Source organism: Hypanus sabinus, chromosome 7 (genome assembly GCF_030144855.1).
Source record: "Hypanus sabinus isolate sHypSab1 chromosome 7, sHypSab1.hap1, whole genome shotgun sequence".
Taxonomy (NCBI): domain Eukaryota; kingdom Metazoa; phylum Chordata; class Chondrichthyes; order Myliobatiformes; family Dasyatidae; genus Hypanus; species Hypanus sabinus.
Window position 1 is genome coordinate 115,795,903 of NC_082712.1, and position 13,666 is coordinate 115,809,568.

At 43.3% G+C, this 13,666-nt stretch overlaps 1 protein-coding gene across 1 annotated transcript in view; it reads left to right on the forward strand.

The window, feature by feature from the left end:
• The window catches only part of trim44 (tripartite motif containing 44), a 95,629-nt gene extending 84,752 nt beyond the window's left edge, over positions 1–10,877 (forward strand). Inside the window, exons 5-6 of the mRNA XM_059975434.1 lie at positions 4,118–4,218; positions 8,382–10,877. Of these exons, the coding sequence (XP_059831417.1) occupies positions 4,118–4,202 (85 nt within the window). The 3' untranslated portion in view covers positions 4,203–4,218; positions 8,382–10,877. The remainder of the gene's footprint in view (positions 1–4,117; positions 4,219–8,381) is intronic.
• The last annotated feature ends 2,789 nt before the right edge of the window (positions 10,878–13,666 follow it).

Here is a 13,666-nt window from a genome sequence, read left to right on the forward strand (position 1 = left end):
GGTAAGTACAGGAATTTCATGGTCACACAGTGTGAAAACAGACCACACTGTCCATCATGTACCCACCCACACTACAGTGCTCGGCTCTGTATCTCAGCACGCCAGCTGTTTCTTAAAGGTTGTGAGAGTCGCGATGGATTGATGGAGCTTTTGGACAATGCTAAAATGGGGCAAACTGCCATTTTGTGTGTGTGGGGGGGGTGCAGGCTGGCATTGTGAAGCACCCCTTGAGTCACTAGAATGGAGAGGTATTAGGCATCCCGTGAAGTGCTTGAGGCCAATATTCATACTGGGTTCACCTTTTCTGGCACAATTCCAAGCTTCGTATCACACCCTGCTTTGTAAAATTGTCAAAAAAAGCAGAGGCCCCAGCATCGATACTTGGTAAACACCACACTCTTCGAGTCTATATAACTTATCTTTACCACTATTCTCCACTATCTGCCTCTGAGACGGTTTCCTATGTGTATTGATATTAATTCTGTGGCTGTTACTCTGGCTGATCAGACTTCGGGTGTGGGGTTTTAGCAATTTTTAAAATTTGGATGTATTTAATTCTCCACAAATGTATTGTTTTTAATTATTTTCTAGTGGTTTTGATTTAATTATTAATACAAAAATGATCATTTATGTTTAATAGTTCAATTAATTCTTAATAGTTTTGAATATCTCTCAAATGCTGTAAATATCAAAGACATCTGAAGATTCAAAGCTTTGGAAGGATTTACCCACCAGTGAGCCTCAGGGTGTGACTCGGCCTTAGCCAGATGTCAGAACGTTGCTGGCATGGGGCTTGGTGTTGATAAAGGAGAGGAGTAATGCTTCAGATATACACTGCTTTGGTGTGCTCTCTATAACACACACACAGCTGTGTGTGCCAATTGACAGCAGTGACATGGGGCATGCAGATGCCCCACTCATCTGCTCACTGACCGAGGACACGGCTGACTGACTAGTCATTTTAATTCTCCCTCGTTGCCCGCTGAGTACTACTGTTGGAAAGGAAGTACAGGAGCCTGAGGACCACACCCAGCCTTTTAGCAACAGCTTCTTCCCCTCTACCACCAGAGCTCTGGATGTCTCATAGGAACGCTACCGCATTACTCCTCTTTTGCACTTTGTGTCTGTAAACTTGCAGTTGTTTTTATGCCTTACACTGAACTGCTGCCACAACACAACAGATTTCACACCGTCTGACAGAAATAATAAGCCTGCTTCTGGTTCTGATTCCAGAAACTCTCTCCCTCTGCTCTAAAAATATTCTGACTCCTATTCCACTATCCTTTGAAGAGAGTTTCAAAGATGTCACGCTAACTGACTGAGTGTAACTGGGGCCTCAGTAGGAGTTTTTGGCCTAGGAGGTGAAATCAACCATCATATTTGAGAGCAGTGCTTGAAAGCACAAACATTACCTCACTGTTCCTATTATTCGCACTATTTATTTATAGTCATTTTTGTCTTTGCACTGTACTGATGCCACAAAACAACAAATTTCACATCATAAACATCACAAAGTCAGTGATAATAGATCTTATTCCAATTCTGATCCTGATCCCAACATTGGTCCACCCATCCCTGTCGTGATCCTGTTACACAGGTGGCCACAATTGTAGGTAGACCAGTGTAATTAATCCCTCAATTGAAGTTGTGCATTTTAACTATCTGAACAGAGCCAGTAATTCTCCCTGAGCTATTTTGAGGTGAGGAAGTGAAGGTGCTGAAGTCTCTGTGATACTCTGTTCTGGATAACACTTCCAAAAGTACAGTAGAATTCCAATAATCTGCTCTCTGATTGTTCGAAAAGCCCGATGCTTTGGCACCAGATATTAACTCCTCAGCTCTCAATAAGCATACAAAGCATCTAGCTCCTGTACTTCTATTAACATAGAAGGACCCTGGTTCTCCTTCCAGGGTACAGGGACCCTAGTTTCTGCATTCCTAATAACACACTGAGAAACTAATTGCCATGTTCCCAATAACACACTGAGACCTTGAAACTCCATGTTCCTGTGCTGCTTTGAGCTTCCCATATTCCTTTGAAACTCATTGGGGCCATGGTTTCCTGCACTGGAGCCTCACGGAGATCTATTTCCTGCACTTAAGCTTTCTGTGTTAGCTGAAAATTAATGATTTGTGTTGTTTTATTGAGCGGTACTGCACAGAGTAGGCCCCTCTGGCCCTGGGAGCTGAGTCAGCTCAGTAACCCCACAACCCTGATTAACCTCTCCTGGTCTAAGTACCAAAAGTTATTAATTTATCTTACTAGAACCTTAAAAAACATGCATTGAAAGTGATTTGGAATATTAATTGGAATAACTTCCAGTAGCACCTGTCCACTGTTCCAAACAGGGCAGATTAATAGTTCCACTATAGTCACTAAAAACTCTTTCAAACCTGTTGCAATGCCAGGAACGATTAAATTTCAAAGGGGTCCACATTGCCACGCAAATGAATAGGATGGTTAGGAAGGAGTAACCATGTGTTGGCCATCACTACCCAGGGGATTGACTTAATGAACTGCAAGGTAATGGTGCATCTCTGTAAAACTGGCTAGACCACACTTAGAGTGTTGTGCTCAGTTATAGGAACGATGTAAAAGCTTCTGAGAGGGTGCAGAGGAGAATCACCAGGATGCTGCCTGGATTAGAGAGCATGTCTTATGAGGAAAGGTTGAGCGAGCCAGGGCTTTTCTCATTGGAGCAAAGGAAGGTGAGAGGTAATTTGCTAGAGTGGACAGCCTTTTCCAAGGGCAGCAATGCCTAATACAAGGGGCATAATCTCAAGACGATTAGAGAAAAGTATAGCGGCAATGTCAGAGGTTTTTTTTTACATAGTGGTGGGTGCACAAGGCCTGCTACCAGGGGTGACGGTAGAAGCAGATACATTAGGAACATTTATGAGGCTCTCAGATAGGCAGATGGATGAAGGAAAAGCAGGGGGTTTTCCTTCATTTTCCTGATCTTAGAGTAGGTTAAATGGTGAGCACAACATTGTGGGCCGAAGGGCCTCTACTGTGCTATGTTCGAAAGTAAAATTCCAGTTATGTAGAATTTCTTACAAAATGAAGCAACTGCATGAATACTTCATATTTGCATAATAATTGAATATTGTAAATTCACAGTGAGCGGTAGCACAAATCCATTATTTTAATATCTCGGAGTAAGAAGCTGTTTTTTATCATGAGCATTACAGCTTGGTGGGTAAATACAGTATTCCAAATGTCATATCAAGAATGTTTCATACCTTCAATTTGATGCTCTATATATTAAATGTCTTTAAGTGATTTTGTTTTAGACTGCAACAAGAGTGCACTAACTGTTACAACGTAATTCTGGAAATTCCTAACCATATAACAATAACCATCTCGGCCCTTCTAGTCCGTGCCAAATGCTTACTCTCACCTAGTCCCACTGACCTGCACTCAGCCCATAACCCTTCATTCCTTTCCTGTCCATATACCTATCCAATTTTTTTTATAAATGACGAAATCGAACCTGCCTCTACCACTTCTACTGGAAGCTCGTTTAACACAGCTACCACTCTCTGAGTAAAGAAATTCCCCCTCGTGTTACCCCTAAACTTTTGCCCCTTAACTGTCAACTCATGCCCTCTTGTTTGAATCTTCCCTACTCTTTATGGAAAAAGCCTATCCACGTCAACTCTATCCATAATTTTAAATACCTCTATCAAGTCCCCCCTCAACCTTCTATGCTCCAAAGAATAAAGACCTAACTTGTTCAACCTTTCTCTGTAATTTAGCTGCTGAAACCCAGGTAACATTCTAGTAAATCTCCTCTGTACTCTCTCTAATTTGTTGACATCTTTCCTATAATTCGGTGACCAGAACTGTACACAATACTCCAAATTCGGCCTCACCAATGCCTTGTACAATTTTAACATTACATCCCAACTCCTGTACTCAATGCTCTATGTTACATCAAAAGATGTAGATTTTATGCAAAATATTGACTTGGATTTCCAAAGGGTTAAGATTGATGGCTCTGAAATTCCCCAGTGTAGCTGGTTTTTCCTTGTCCTTACCACCAGTGTGGAATGGGCGACACTCTGTGTAAGTTCTCATAAACTTACTCAAAATGTTCTCTTTTTTTTCCCAAAGGGGAATATCCCACCGAGATGACTCGCCTCCTCCAGACGACAGTGGAGGTTCTGGAGGGCCTTCTAGTGCAAATGGACCTTGGTGAAGTTAGCAAGATTCTGGTAAGTCAGCATCAGAATTTGGTTGCTAATGGAAAGCGTCATTGCCTGGGCACTGGTTGCAGGGTGAGAGGGAAGAGGCCCTGTGGGCTCTGTTAATTTATATTTGTAACTCTGCAACCTTAAATCAGTAAACTTGGACAAGTTTTCAATCGAAGCCAATGTGCTCAAGAAGGAAATACGGCTGAGCAATCTCCCATAAAGGGGCTTAAGATGTCCTTGCAGCTTGAATGGATCAAAATAAATGTACTTCACTCACTTTAATTAAGCTGTTGAATGTGTTAATGAACATGCCACATCACCAGGAAACAAGCAGGTCATGCACCAATCAGTGGTGCAACTTCACCGCTCCCAACAGCCTGGCTTTTCAGATCTGAGCTCTGGTGCGGTCAAGTGGAGTTTGCCTGTTCTGTCTGGACCTGACGCATCAGATCCTCACCCACAAACACGTGGAGGTTGGTTGGTTAAATTGGCCTTTGTACAGCTGAACATGATACATGGAGGGAAAATGAAGAGAAAGTAGAAATGGAATTAGTGTAACTTTTAAAATAAATAGGTGGTTGATTGACAGCGCAGACTCAGTGGGCCAAAAGACCTGTTTCTGTGCTGTATAACTCAAAGATTCTATATAACAATACCATTTAATGTGAATAAATTTATTGAGTATTCTCACATCCTCCTCAGGCAGTTGGTTAGCAGATCATTACTGGGAAGGCAGAGAGCTAAATTTCCAAAGCAGTGTAGTGTGTCATTTTGAATCAAGTCCAATGGATGTTGACTATTAATTACAATCACATATTGTAACATTTGCTCAAAAGTAGTTCCAGAAGAGCTGGCAGAATAGTAGCTTTCAATTGTCAGTCTCTAAAGTAACACAGGTTCAAAGAGTAGCTAACAAAATCCAGAGCCCACACAACCTCAATCCCGTGACCACTGTAGTTGGGCCAATCTACACCAATCCATGGACAGAAGAGTTATTTTCTGGAAAGGAGGTGAACACATTTGTGGTCAGGTAATCTGTTTCCTCTGCATGGAAAAGTCCTTTTTGTAGTTCAAGAAATGGCTGTAATTTTCTTTGTAGTGTTTATTGTAGTCACGCGAGCCACTGTTTTTAAGTTATTCAGAAACCCTTCTCAGTCCAGAAGTCTGAATGAGAACGATTTAATTTCCTTAAAGGCCAATCGGTAAGTTCTCTGATTGATGTGAAGGTGTAACAATATCCACAACCACCCACACACCCCCTTGGTATGAATCGTGTCTGTTGAGATGCATGATAATCATGATCTTTATCACACCAACTTCAAGAGAAATGCAAGGTTTGGCACCACCATCTGTACATGACCCTTTGATGGCATCACCAAGCCTATCCTGTGGAGCCCACTCCTCAAATTCAGCTTCATTTCGTGCTTGCTCATGATGGCATACACATTCTGATCCTGACCAAATGGGCCTGCCACACTCCCACCACAATGCAGACCGATGTAGGTTAACAGTGTAGACTGATGTCAAACAAAGCTGGTAGGTGGAGTTGGAATGCAGACGTTCATCTGTAGCACAACTGAAGGGGGAGCAGGTTCAAGCGATTGAAAGGTGAATTTCCCTGGCTCCTATGTTGCAGAGGAGGAAACGAGCGAACTTTGTTCCGACCTGCCATAAGCTCAACTCAAAGTTGAATAAAATGCTGAGGTTGTGGAGCATCAGCTCCAGCCAGAAATGGTGGCGAGAAGCAAGTAGAATTTGTGGCAAACCTGCCAAATTTGTGCAAGTTCCAACTCCATCTGCCTGTAGTTCCAAATCCATCTGCCTCAGCCAACCATTGACCATTTCAGTTGACCACCTGGCCAGTCAATCACCTCGGTTAGCCCCAAAGTGGCATTCAGGAATTCTCCGTGACTGGCTGCCTTTCACCAAGCGTACTGATTTGATTCAGAAAACTTGAATAGCAAATCCCTTCACAAACTCTGAGAATCCCTGACTAGAGGTATATATATCTGGTAGGGTGCATATAAATAAATATGTTTCCTACGACAGCATTTCAGAAATAATTAGGGTTGTCAGTCTAGCTGCAAAGTTGTGCACCAGCTTCTGAAGGCTGATGATGCTTTTCTTTGGAAACACACCTTTCAACGCCAGAGGAAATAATAGAATCATTCCACTTGTCCAAACGTTAGGAAAGCAACAGTAGTCTTTTTGACTTCAAGGGAATTGGGGATATGGAATGGCACTGAGGGAGGTGATCAGATGTGGTCACATTGATTGTTGGGGTATTGGTTATGAATGGCCTCTTCCTGTTCTTGCCTTGGTGGTTGGTGGATGTGAAGAAAGATCTGAGCAAAATAGCCTTCAGACGGGAAATCCAAAGACTCCGGAGGATCAAATAAGGCCGAGAGATGTTCAGATAAACATCTTTTAACATCGTAAACCAGCGGGTTGTTTGTAATGTCTCCCCTCTCGCTGTGAAACAGAGACGTCTCTTTCTCCCGTGTTATGTCGAATGCCGGGTGAGCGAGTAGTCTTTGGGTACTGCAAGCCTGTGTCTTTGCTGCATGCTTGGGTGCTCAGCGGTGGGTGCGGATGATTTTTTTTGCTGGTGAGGGAGGGGGGATCGTTGCTTTGCTGTTGCTTACGCGAGGGAGGGAGGGGAGCTGGTGGGGGGGGTTCTAACATTGTAATTGTCATTTATTCTTTGGGTCACTCCTCTGTTTTGCGAAGAAAAAGCATTTCAGGGTGTTCATTTTATACATTTCTTTGATATTAAATGTACCTTTGAAACAGATGGTGTGGAAAAGCCACTCAGTAAAATGCCAAATCAATTACAAGGTTATATGCGTGTGTTGTCAGAACAACATGACGTAAAGATGGCAAACGTTAACTTGCAAATTGTGGAGAGAGACTGGATACGTGGCCAGTCTAGGTTCTATACAGGGAAACAATTGAGCTTTGTAGAGCGAAAGGCCAATTTCAGGGGGAAAAAGATAGAAATATATATTTTAAATGTGTCAATGGAGGAAGGAAAGCAATCGCACTGTACTGAGCTGGAGCAACCAAAATGAGATCGTTAAGAGGATGACGGAAGTCATTGTCGGAATTGTGAGGCGAGAAGCTCAACTTCAGGAAGTGCTTGAGTCATCATAAATGGGAAGCTGCACGTTTCTATCCCCTGTGTGATCCAGTTCAGTAGTTTGGTGCAGGGATTTAGCTGGAATGACGTTCAGGTGTCAGGAAGTACAGGCGGCAGTGACGGACCTGCTCATGAAGGAGACTGACAGAGGCACAGAGTAGAGAAGGCGGCTCTGCAAGGGCTGGACAGTGCATTTTATCAATCTTCTGCACAAGTGTTGCTGACTCTTTGATGGCCATTACATTTCCTACCTCCAGTCAGCAGAGGGTCTGGGCTATGGCGTTAGATGGATTCAAGGATAAAGTGGCTGTGGGATCAATGTAGGAACAGACCCAAGGTATAGAAGTTAGGAGCTGGCCCATGTTGTTCTTTGAACACAGCACAGGAGTGCTCACAGCAAGAGGTAGCAAATTCAAACACAGATACAAACCTTGAAAGTGGCTATGGCAGAGTGTCATTCCTTAAGACATCAGCAAGGCTGACCCGAGATTGGAAACACACATGGAAATTTGATCAGTACAGCTGAACCCACAAAGACTGATCAACAGTGCCAGGGGTTCCCAATGTGGATGAAGTTACAGTGGCCTTTGCCTAAGCCAAGAGAAGACTTGGTGAGAACAAGATCAGCACTGAGTGACAGAAGAGGCAAAGAAGCTGATAGAAATTACAAGTAGTAGGAGAGATAGTTTGAAAAGGCTTCCAGAAATGAAAGCAAAGAAGAATCAAGGAACATTCAGGGGCCAAGAAGGAAGTCATTGACAGTGTGTGAGATAAGCAAAAGCAGGCAGTGTAAGGAAACACGGACTGTGACTCCTGTCATTAAAGACTTTCATATTTTGTATTTATCCAATTGCGCTTGCTTAGGGAACTCCACACTGGACTCACTCAGTCCCAGGAAGAACAACGTGCAAAGTTTAAGGCATGAGATTTTTACTGATATTGAGGTCCATCAAGGATCTGGCTTTCAGGTCTCTATTGTAGGTCAGAAACAGCAGGAACAGATCGACTTCATGGTAATACTGTGTTCGTTTTCCTTGTCTTTCAGATATTCCAACTGCCTTTTACCGCTATTGTAAAGAAGAGTTTTGGACTTAATCAATGTATTTTTAAATTTGTAATGAATATTGAACTATGAAACCTGTGAACTAATAAGGCAGGTTGTTAATTTCTGAATACGGCTGGAAATAGTGGACAACCTGAAGGCCGGCAGAGAGAGAGACGGCAGTTGTTATCAGATGTGAAAACTGAATGCAGAACCAGGCACAAGGTGCGACCCAGACTATTGCAACAGAACTAAAGCAGATAATTGAATCTTGGGATATTCAATTTATAAACAGATCATGAGTTTATTTTTACAATTTCTTATTTTAATAGTCATTTTCTGATAATGTGGGAAGTGCCCACTTTCCTCTGTGTGTTTAGGCCAGTTTGGTTGGTCTATGTAGAAGAACCATATGTCTGATCAATGTACTTTAATTAAGAATCACACATCTTCCAGGACAACTGTCAAAGTGGTAGGAAGGAAACAAATTTTCTTTTAAGTGAGGAAATACATCGGAATTTAAATTTTAAAGCATTTGTAGGAGCTGCTTGAATTGATTTACATTATGTATCTATATTTAATGATATTGTTATGCTGGACCCTCGCTGCATAGGACCCTGGTCTTAATGATTTTATTTATCAGCTGTGAAAAATGTAGGTGCCCAGCATGGGAAGACTGGCAGTCACTTCACCTGTTTTCCTGGGAGTGGTTGGTGATGCCAGAGAATCACATGCAGTGGTGCTCATGAAGTGAAAGAAGCTGGAATATCTTCCATTGGAAATGGAGATCCCAGCGTCGCACAGCTCCGAGGACTCTGCACCCTCACAAACCTCAGAGGGTTTAATCTGGGGCTGCTCTCGTTCTACACCCCACACACTCCTACACTCAACTTTACTACCTGTCTGGATCTCAGGGGGCACCTTATTTGCCAAGCGAAGCAACCAATCCGGAAGAAGTATGGTTGAGGCTTCATTTCCTTTTTTGCTGACAAAAATAAAAGTTGGGAGAATTCATCGAACAACAGTTGGATCAATCTCAGGCAAAATCAGAATTACTCAGATGTGTGCAAAATATCCAAGATGTTTCTGAAGGTTGCTTCAATCTGACAGGCCTGCTTTGCGGACCAGTAAGAGCTAGGGAAAATATCCGGAGAAGGTCCACGTTTACGTCAGGGCTGGGAGCACCACAGGGAGCTGGGGAGCAGGGAAGCGAAGGGAGAGGCTCGCTAAATTTCCTGGCTTCCTTCATTGAGGTGCTTGGCCTGCTGAACCGGGCCAGTGAGATCAGAGAGGCAAGAGGCTGTGGTTTTTACAGTACACTTCCTCCCTGAGGAATGGCACCAGTCAGCTGGCACAGGTGAGTTACCCCCTGCACAATCAAACTCCTGTTGACTCCTCTACTCCACCAGAGACTCTGTGTACCCCAGAGGTGAAAAGGGACATGGGAGCCCTTGTGCAGGATTCCCTAAAGGTTAACTTGGAGGTTGAGTCGGTGGTGAGGAAGACGAATGCAAAATCGGGCTCCACGGTAATAGGCAGCTGCCGATCCCAGGGGATGATTATGAACACAGTTTGTATGGGGAGAAGTGACCCACGTTTGACTCAGTGGACTGATCAGTATAGTAGGCAGCCGTCGATCCCAGGGGATGACGGGTTTGCACATCTGGTGGACTGTGTCCTCTCCAGGGTGCATCCTGGGCGGGAAGATTTGAAGAACCGGCTGTTGCCCATGCAGTGGGTTCCCCCTCTCCACGTCACTGATGCAAGGGAAGGGCAAGCACCGATACAGCTTGGCACCAGTGTCATCCCAGAGGTTGCCAGAGTGAAGTTGTGGAGTGGTTAGTGCAACGCTATTAGAGCTGAGGGCATCAGAGTCTGGAGTTCAATCCCAGTGTCCTGTGTCTGGTCTCTGGACATCCCCTATGGAATGTGTGGGTTTCCTCTGGGTCCTTCCTGTAGTCTAAAGACACACCGGGTAGGTTAATTGGTCATTGTAAATTGTCCCGTGATTAGTTTAGGGTTAAATAGAGGTTGACCAAGCAGAATTCAAAACGGGGACCCAAGGAAGTCACAGACTGTGGTGTTAGACCTCCACAGCATGTGGGAAGCCTCCAGACCTCTGGGTTTCTCAACACAGTCACATGTACATGTCACTTACCCCCGTGAACACCAAGATCTGATCCCAGAGTGCAGTCACTGAAATGGACTCATTAATCTGGTGCCATCCTCTGCACATTAGAAATGAAAGCAGCTAAGTGTAATGCAGGTTTCCTTTCAAAAGGAATTCTGTTTAACATGGTGGATTCGACAGTCCTAATTACTCTGACGCAGAGCAGGAAACTGCTGGTAGGAGTCATTTGCTTAATGGAACTGTGACCTGTACAACTGGAAAGGGGTCACAGATGTAAATAGCCATCATTAGAGCGGTTGTGTGTAATATCCATATTGAAACTTGTATTTTTCTTGTTCTCACCTCTAATAAAGATGTTCTATGATTTATGTTTCTAGTTAGATGTAACTGGAATCTGGAATACCAATGGATAGTTGCACATTGATTCCCCAGTTCTTTGGGTTCCTCTTACACCTTATTCCATTGTTTACCCTCTTGCCTTCTACTTACTATTACCAGTGGCTTGGTGCGTTATTTTTCTGGCTCTAGAGTGTCTGTTTTCAGCCACTGTCACCTATGAAACGTTTTTTATAATGTAATGTTGAATGAATGAGGTGACGTACATTAATGAGTGGGTTGTGAGCAGCACCAAAAGGCCAGCATTGATTGCCCATCCTTAAAAGCACTTGAGAAGGTGGTGGCCTCCTTCTTGAACCATTGCTATCTTCCTGCTGAGGGACATCTCAAGTGCTATTGGCAAGCGTGTTCCAAAATCTAGACCTGTTGATTGCAAATAAATAACAACTCAATTCCAAGGCAGGATGGGACTTTAAGATAGAGGGTCAGCAGAAGCTGGAAATCCAGAGCAACACACACACACACACACACACACACACATTGCTGGAGGAACTCAGCAGGTCAGGCAGCATGTATGGAATTGGATAGATAGTCCATGTTTTGAGCCTCGGCCCGTATCGTCGTCTTTGTATACTTGCTCCCCTTGTTCCTGTACGTGATAGCAGCTTCAAGTTTAGGAGGCAGTCCTGAAGAAGTCCTGTTACTACAATGCATGTTGGAGACGTATGTGGCGGGGGTTGCTCATCAACTGGGTTTTGGCCTGTGAGTGGTGTTAGGCCGGCCCCTTGGACATTGTTGTGGCTGCACTCATCAGTCAAGTGGGGAAGGTTTCATCATACAGTCTGAGCTTTGCATTCGGTGATGCCAAAAGTTCGGTCAGTCATTGCAGAAAATTCGAAGTTATTTTATTATCTTTTGGTATGCTGGCCTTTATAAATCAGAGCATTGAGTATAGGAGTTGGGATGTAATGTTAAAATTGTACAAGGCATTGGTAAGGCCAAATTTAGAATATTGTGTACAGTTCTGGTCACCGAATTATAGGAAAGATGTCAACAAAATAGAGAGAGTGCAGAGGAGATTTACTAGAATGTTACCTGGGTTTCAGCATCTAAGTTACAGAGAAAGGTTGAACAAGTTAGGTCTTTATTCTTTGGAGCGTAGAAGGTTGAGGGGGGACTTGGTAGAGGTATTTAAAATTATGGATAGAGTTGACATGGATAAGCTTTTTCCATTGAGAGTAGGGGAGATTCAAACAAGAGGACATGAGTTGAGAGTTAAGGGGCAAAAGTTTAGGGCTAACACGAGGGGAACTTCTTTACTCGGAGAGTGGTAGCTGTGTGGAACGAGCTTCCAGTAGAAGTGGTAGAGGCAGGTTCGATATCGTCATTTAATAAAAAATTGGATAGGTATATGGACAGGAAAGGAATGGAGGGTTATGGGCTGAGTGCAGGTCGGTGGCAGTAGGTGAGAGTAAGCGTTCGGCATGGAGTAGAAGGGCCGAGATGGCCTGTTTCCGTGCTGTAATAGTTATATGGTTATTGTCATCTGCACACATTACGCATGCACAAGTGCAATGAAAATCTTACTTGCCATAGCATCACAGGCACATGGCATCCAATACACAACATTCTCCATAACAACGTCAACATAATGTTGTTTTTCTACCAGAAATAACATCATTAGAGGGAAAAAATCAAAGACAATTGCAGCCTTCGACTTGCTCTTGCAGCCAAAGTATTTATGTAGTTGGTTAAGTAAACTTTCTACTCTGTGGAGGAACTGAGTTGTTGATAGTGAAGAATGTTTTGATAGTAATATTGTTGAACATCAGTGGGAGGAGGGTATTGTACATTATATTGCTGTGCATGGTCTTATACTTCCATGGAAGTTCGCAACTGCAAGATTTCTGCAGCCCATTTTCAAACCAAAGTTTGTGTTTCCAGTTTGATATTTGAACAGTGTTTTTCATGGCCGGAATATGGTATCAAGTTCATTCCTATTCACACACTTGTTTAACAAAAAAAAAGTCAAGGAAGTTTTATGGCATAGAGGGAGTTCAGAACTAATATATAGTTTACTCTGTATAACTGGGAGGTGATCTTAGGAATGGGTATCAGGCAAGGTTGAGGGAATAGTGTATATCAGTCACAGCTCTGTAACCAGACAACACTACAGGCCCATTCCAGAAATTATTTCTCATCTTCATGCTGGGCATTTTCTGTTGTTTCTTCAAAGTACATAGGTATATATCTGCATATACAATCTTAAGATTTATTTTCTTGCAGGCAGTCTCAGTAAATACAAGAAACGCAATAGAATTCATGAAAGACCACACCCAACTGGACGGACAATGGCCAATGTGTAAAAAAAACAAACCATGCAACTATAAAAAGAAAGAAAAAATAATGATGATAATGAATAAGCAATAAATACCAAGAACATGAGATGAAGAGTCCATGAAAGTGAGTCCTTAGGTTATGGGGCAAGTGAAGTTATCTCATCTGGTTCAAGAGCCTGATGGTTGAGGGGTAATAACTGTTCCTGAACCTGGTGGTGTGGGTCCTGATGGTTGAGGGTAATAACTGTTCCTGAACCTGGTGGTGTGGGTCCTGATGGTTGAGGGTAATAACTGTTCCTGAACCTGCTGGTGTGGGTCCTGATGGTTGAGGGTAATAACTGTTCCTGAACCTGGTGGTGTGGGTCCTGATGGTTGAGGGTAATAACTGTTCCTGAACCTGGTGGTGTGGGTCCTGATGGTTGAGGGTAATAACTGTTCCTGAACCTGCTGGTGTGGGTCCTGATGGTTGAGGGTAATAACTG